The sequence below is a fragment of the Orbicella franksi genome, chromosome 2 (assembly GCF_964199315.1).
Source record: "Orbicella franksi chromosome 2, jaOrbFran1.1, whole genome shotgun sequence".
Lineage (NCBI taxonomy): Eukaryota > Metazoa > Cnidaria > Anthozoa > Scleractinia > Merulinidae > Orbicella > Orbicella franksi.
Genome location: NC_138146.1, coordinates 6,857,012 through 6,864,511, shown reverse-complemented (window position 1 = coordinate 6,864,511; position 7,500 = coordinate 6,857,012). Strand labels below are relative to the sequence as shown.

Below are 7,500 nucleotides of genomic sequence, written 5' to 3'. Positions count from 1 at the left end.
AAAGTGATTAATGTCGATTGTTGTTGTTGTTGTTTCTGACGATGTAATTGTTGCTGCAGATGTTGTTTCTGCAGCTCTCAGCATTCACTCTATGTTTAAGTTGTGGTTTAGCACAGGTTCATTCTGGTTTCGAGCCTCAATTGGTTCGATAGTGTCTCTCCAGAGGTTTGAAAACAGTGGAAACCTGCGTATAAGGACCTGGATTATCCTATGTTAGCCTAAACAGGTTTTATATAGGAATGTTACGTGTGACAGGTTATGTGCAAAGGGGGTCTAAATAGAGAATTTTATTCTAGCAGGTTCTTAGAATCCAGGTTCGTATGCTTGGGTTTTTACTGTGTCTCGGTTATTGTGCAACTTAGGAAAGAATCAGTGAGTGAATAAACAAATCCACCAATCATTTAATTAAAAATAAAATCGTCGATCAGTCGATCTATTTGCCCACGTAAAGTTTCCCAGCTTAGAAACGAGTTCAAAATAGCCAGTGTAAGCATTGACAGTAATAAAGACCTGGTTACAAAACCAAACATAACCCTGTTTTAACTACAACCTACTCACCATCCAATTTAAAGAAGCAAACTTGTCATTAAAGTATTGACATCACGCTTAGAGGACACAAGGCAAAATGATTATTCTTATAATTTTATACGACTTAAAATTCAATAGTTCCAATGTTCGTTAGAATTAAGATAGATCTAGAGTTTCCTGCCCTAAGTGGGAAATAAACTGGCAGCAGGCATCAGAACATATAACATAAGGCCAGGGCTGTTTTTGTTACTTTTTGGCTATTTTGCCGTTAACTTAAGGTTACTTCCCACCTTCGCAGGTGCCCTTCGGGAAAAAAATCGTGCGCGCGCCAGTTTCAGTAAAACCCCAACAAACTATATATCATAAGAAACCTTAATAAATGTACTTTACGAAAAAAATACAATTTCAGCAATGTCTTCTTTTAGGAAATGTCAGGAGGCGGTAAGGCCTGAAACGACCGAGGCTTCTTCTATTGAATTTATCGGGTATCGGATCCCGCAGTGCGAGCAAAATGGCTGCACAGTCTTATTCACAAGGCATCAATCAACGAAAGTGTGTCGGGCTTTTTCGATATTCTGATTAGTTGTCTAGATATCCACTTCTAAAGTTGGAGTAGCTAAAAATATGCGAGACTTGTTGCGTAAATGGACGCCACGGGAAAAATGTGTTAAATATCAAAATTTCCCGACACACTTTGGTTTGTCATTATCTCTGGAATGTTCTGGCAAAATTTCAAGAAAATCCGTCAAATCTGCATACCCTATAAATTCGCTCAAAGTGGATGTATTCCTCCAAAAATCAAATGCGAGATTTTAGCTTGTAAAGGTTCGTAAACAACTTGCGCCACGCCCGGAGATTATCACGCCTAATAAAACCGCAAACCAATGGAACAACAGGACCTCCTAGTGCCTATGACAATAGATCAAGATTTCCCGGGAAAAGCATCGCATTGCAACATGTTTTTTTTATCTCGCTCAGTGGAGTTCAATTTAGGACGGCGACGTAATATAATGGGCAAAGACGCCAAAGGCAAAGACGAAGGCAAAACCAACGTTAAAAAGGTTAAAGGCGGAAAATGTGCCGCTGAAAACCAAGACGTTAAGGAATCGACGGACAGCTTAAGAAATACCCTTATTGCTGAAATGAGTTCCCTTGGGTAGGTTTCATTTTCTTTATCACTTCCGCCAGATTCCGACGAAGAATCTTGTTCGCAGCCTGCACTGACGTTAACTTTGATTTTTAAGCTACTTGCTCCAAGGATATTCGAACGCTCCGGATCTTCTGCAGACGCCGAGATTGTCGAAGGCGTTTGGCCAAACCAAGGGCCTTTGTCGCTTTCAGCAAGGTTTTCTTTTTTCTTTCCTTGATAATATGGAGGTTTTTTTTTTCTTCTTTGAGCCGGGTTTTTTCGTTTTCTTTACCCAAGGCCTTTTTTCTGCTTTTGATTTTTCCATAGGAGTTAGCGTGAAGAGCTTCCACGTGGGAATTTTTGTCAAGTGCGTGATGTAAATAAAAATATGCAAATGACATGAAATACGAGCGATGAGCGTTTGCCGCGAAAATTTCCCCAGGGTTCTCGCCCGTTGACAAGATTGTGACACCTTCCTAGTTTATTAACTTTATTTGAAAATAAGTTTTTTCTAAATAACTCGGCCGCTTTTTGAGATCTTTAATGTTTCTCTTTTGGAAACACTAGATAAAATGACGAACTTAAATTTTGTCAAATAAAAGAAAAAACGATTTTTTTTGCCTCTGAAGGTGGGAAGTAACCTTAAGAATAGGAAGGATCTTATACAGTTTAATAAAAACAATATAACTGTGTTTTATTATTATTATTATTATTATTATTATTATTATTTAGCTCTTATTAACCGAGCAGGAGGTCTGTATGGGAGAATCTTAATGAGGTCGGGAGTAGACACGACCGAGGTCAAGATTCTCACATACAGACCGGCTAAGCTCGGTTAATAAGATGTTTATTAATATAACTGGTTTGTACAAGCTGATATTTTGCTTGCGAACGGCGATGAGCTAAACATAATTCTGCCAAAGTTTGCCCTTCCTCTTGACTTTTTTCCCTCATCAGGTCTGGCGCTTCCATAATATGAATATATTCTGGAACTAATATTTTGGAAGAAAACAGTAAATGTTTTTGTATTTAGTTTGCAACTTTTTCACGGCAAAATGTAATCGGTCGAGATGCCGGTCTAGATGGGAAAATCTAGACCGCAGTCAATATCGATTTCAGCCAATCAAATTCCTGAATTCGGTAGTTTCCAGTCCTTGTGAGACACAGCCATATAACAATATAAAATAATGACCCCTCAATGAGCAGCCCATCGGGTAGTTTGATATAGATTTGGTTGAACTCACCCACATCAATGTTTCTCGTGGCTTTTCTCGATAATTCCTGTTATATCATTTTTATTTTAGGGATAAGAGAGTTGTCTTTAATATCAAACGATGACCTTTTCTTGTGTGAAAGTGGTGATGAGATTACATCGCTTGGGGACAGATGTAACATTCGTCCCAATTGTGGCGATCGATCAGACGAGAGGAATTGTGATCAGTGTAAGTTACTTTGATTGAAACTATGTACGTTAGAAGAGATGAAAAATGGAAATAGGTTACACTTTGAAGAAGTTGGAACTAGAAACTAACCCGTGTAGATTAATAGTAGATCGGTAAACGATACATATTATTTTCCTACGTTTAGATGGTCGAGGCGATTAATTGTTAAAACAATCCCGAGCGCTACACCTGTTGGATGAATCAAGAGACGTTCGATCTTTTTGTCATGGAAATAGGCATACTTTTTTTCCCCGCAGAGGAATATTTTTCAGTTCCCTTCTCCGCTCTCTCTCACTCTTTTTTTTTTTTTCTTTCTTTTTTATCATTTTATAGTTTTTGCATTGTATATTTTTTATTTTATTTTCGGCACAAGAATTATAACAGGAAACAAAATTTCAACTCTGATTTTATAGTCACGTTGTCCCAGTTATGACGTATGATTACTTGTCTTAACAGACTGCTGTGCTCCAGAAAAATCACAAGGTTTTCTTTGGACAAGAACACCAGTGGACGGAGAAATTATGAAGCAATGTTCCTTAATTAACTCCGACTGGACAGGTGACAGCCTATTTAATTTGTTTTATGAGCTGCAATGGTTTTCTGATCTAAGATCCAGGCAAGTTGCCTGGCCGATTAGGTGCCTTCTTTTCCACTCAAGAACCAAAAAAAAAAACTTATGATACCGACAACTATAGTTCAGACGAAGCTGAGTACAATGATAATAAAAGATCAACTGGGAAAAAAAAAAAAAATTGTGACTTATCGACACATAGGTTCCGTTCACATTACGCCGGAGGAATTTGACAACGCAACTTTATTTCTACGGCTAGGCCAACCGTCCACACTAATCCGTCACGAAGACGGAGCTTTTCGTAACTTTCTTTCGCTTTTCGTGACGGTCCTCAAACCGGTGGAATTTGAAAACGCCGGCTCTGAGTTTTAGTGTAAACATTTGATATGTTTTTGGAGTAAAACCTCCGGTTTCAAATGACTCCAATGTATACGTAGTGTGGACAGGACCTTAGAAAGCTTCAAATTACCCTCATAATTACATTTATTACATAGACACGATTGTCTTACTGGAAAATACACCACTTGTAAAATTCATACGAAACCACGTCCGGGACTTGAGTGGCGTATTTTCGATATCCTCACTAGTGAAGATATCGATGATTTCAACGATATCAAGTTTGTCTCGTAAATTGTACTTAAATTCGTTGGTGTATGATGGAAACATCTTCGGGTCTTCCTCGAACGTCTTTGGCAACCTTCGGCAATCTTGGGTAATCTTCGGAAATTTTCTGAGACTTTTCGGCAACGCTCGTGTGACCCCCGGCAAGTTTTGGAAAATCTTCGGAAATCTTCGGAAAGTGGTCGGAAATCTTCGGAAAATCATTAAAAAGCCGTCATCACTACAATAAAAAGTACATTACACGTTAGCTCGAAGAAATGAATTTTTTTTTGTTCTCGTGGCAAGAACAATATCTCACGAGTGAGCGCAGCTCAATCGTGAGATATTGTTCTTGCCACGAGAACATAAAATTCATATCTTCTCGTCACCGTATAATATCCTCTATACTCTTTCCGATTAAAGAACAAATATCGTTATTCTTGCTGAACTAAGAAGTTTCATCGAGATATGTCGAATAAATAATCATACCGCTTTCGAAATTCCATGGAAGACATTCTTTTTATCAGTTGTATTCTTTTTATCCATTTTTCGAAAGGTCGTTAATGTTGTTGTTGTTGTTGTACCCTGACACGATTAACTATAGTAAACGCTACTATGTCATCCGCTATACACGCTCAATTTTACATTCACTAGGAGCATTTGGTAGTAAATGTGCTGGCAAAGTTGACGGCACAGTTTGGATCCACAAGAGTACTTGCGACTGCGAAAAGAAAACGTTGGTGAAGTACTTTAAGGAAAAAGTAAGTTTCAGCTGATCATTTTCTTTTATCCCACATGTCCAGTAAAAACATAAGTAAACAAAAATTAATCCAAATCTAGATAACTGGAAAATGCTGCTGTTGTGAATAGAAATGCGTTGAATTTACATCAAATCCCGTCAGATGCAGTCCGTACATCTCCAGTTTATATGTTGAATTTTAAGCTCCGGGATAAGGGGTAAGCAAATTGTGGTAATTGCCTCCCCCACCACCCCTAACTGTTCTTCCAGCTGGTCATTTAAAGCAGCCATATCAACATCATTAAGACATATGCAGGTTGTACCAAGTGTCGTGTTTTTGACAAAACTATTTGAATTTATTTTTACTTTTATTGTTTCTATTTTATACAGTGTTTTTGAGCAGTATCACAGAATTGGTGCCTTTTTGCATTCTGTTATCATTTTGAATCATTTTTCCACCAGCCTGTAATTGCGATGTTTTCTAACTTTCTGGGATGAGAGTGAAATGATACTCGTAGTGCCTTAGTACTACCAAAACCCAAAGGGGGTGTCACCATCCACCCTCCCCACTATACCACGATGGGGTATGTGTTTGCCTGTACTCCCAATGATTAAATCCATAGAATACAAAGAGCCTCTTATGGCCAGCACAGAATAGCCCATTTCCGAGTTGACCAAAGCCTCTCTATCAAAGCGAGGCCTGGTGTACAACCATTCATATGAAAATGAGTTTAATTTGCATGCGAAAGAAATCTCATTTTCATATGAAAGGATGGGCACCAAGACTGGCTTTGCGAAAGAGGCTAAAGGTAATCAGTCTGAGACGGCCTGTTGCGTCATTGTTTTATGATAATAGTCCAGTGTCGAGTTAACCAAGACCACTGAATAAAGACTAAGACGAATCTGCACACACACACACACAAAAGAATGTTCTAATATTCATTACCCCACATTCATTACCTTTTTACCTCAACCTGAAGTAAAATAATATTTTACCTTAGGCTGTGCAGATGAGTCTTAACCCTCGGATGGTGGATCCAAAATAGCTGCCTTAATGACGCCATGTGACCTCAGCTGACGTCATTACTAACAGAAAGAATTCGTTAACTCGTAGAGCAGGCTGAGGGCTAAACATTGAATGGAAAATAGTTCAAATATAAATTTGGTTATTGACTAGGCTTGCTCAGTCAAGATGGCTGGATATCGTTCAAATACGCAAAAATTTAACTGGACCAGTATTCAGCAATCTTGACCGAGCAAGCTTCATAAATAAAGGATTTTTTTTATAATTTATTATATGGTAAACGAGCGCCATTTTCTTGTGGGACACAGCGGGTAACCCCGCGAGCGGGCAAGATAATGCCATCTTTACCCCTCGGGTAACCAATCACAATGCAGGACTCGGCTCATCTTACCCGCTCAAGGAACCAGCTATATTTTAAGTCTTCTTACAACCAAAGCCCGAGAGACGGTATTTATCTACAACCCCCGCGCCTCTCCCTCCCACTCGTCCCCCCCCCCCCCCCCCACTCCCCGCCTCCCGCACGATGGAGGTATGAGTCTCCGTGCACGCCAGAGGGTTAAATATTTTTATTCAGCGGTTTTTCCGGTGTTAATGTATTACTTTATTATTTTTTGTATGTAACTTTACGCAATTCAAAACATTGATGACAGTAGTGGATTTCTGAACTGTTTTTGATTAGATTGCAAATTTGAACGAAAGCAACTTCATGAATGTGTCAAAAGAAATGGCTACTTCAGCAAAAGCACACGAATTCACCAACCCGAAAGCTTTTTTCGACATGTTCAAGGATCTTTTCCACGCCGCAACAACTATACTAACGCCACTAACGCAGCAAAATGCTGATATGGCACTGCAGTACTGTGAGGTATGAGCTCTACGGACTAAAGATTTACTTCTGATCAACTGATAACCCCCTTGTGGGCTTAGGGCCTAATCAATGCAAGACGTTGTGATTTTTGTCGGCAAAGTAACCTCTTGTACGCTGTTTCCATTCCTCATATTAAACGTCTTTTTCCCGGCATTTTTTTCAGTCGTTTGTTCCACCATGCGGTCATCCACCATTCCACTTTTCTGCTGCAACTCCTTTCGTTCTTTATTCCTTAGGCAACCTTAATTTTTTTTCCATCCTTCCTGTTTTCCCTTTTCGTTGTTTCCTTCATTAGTTTGAATGTTCCCCATAAGGGTTAACACGTAACAGCCAAAATAATCACGCTAAGAGCGGCCATTGCTTTATAAATTCCCCCTTTCTGAACTTCAAAATATAAAAAGGCAACTAAAGTTATGTGTATACATACCTACACTAGTAGGCAGCAAGCAATTTGTTTTTCTGCCTACAAAGCATGTAGAAAACGCCCCTAACTCTGGATAACGAAGCTGGAGAAAGCCGCATAGCTGCATTCTCGAAACCAATTCCTTGCAACTTTATGACATACAGCTACTCCGTCATCGCATAAATACTTCAATGCA

General features: G+C 39.1%; 1 protein-coding gene across 1 annotated transcript in view; it reads left to right on the top strand.

Moving 5' to 3' along the window:
* LOC145468106 (uncharacterized) overlaps window positions 1-7,500 on the top strand; it is a 36,252-nt gene that overhangs the window by 23,655 nt on the left and 5,097 nt on the right. Inside the window, exons 10-13 of the mRNA XM_081451793.1 lie at window positions 2,962-3,099; window positions 3,556-3,657; window positions 4,925-5,031; window positions 6,713-6,898. Coding sequence (XP_081307919.1) covers window positions 2,962-3,099; window positions 3,556-3,657; window positions 4,925-5,031; window positions 6,713-6,898 — 533 coding nt within the window. The remainder of the gene's footprint in view (window positions 1-2,961; window positions 3,100-3,555; window positions 3,658-4,924; window positions 5,032-6,712; window positions 6,899-7,500) is intronic.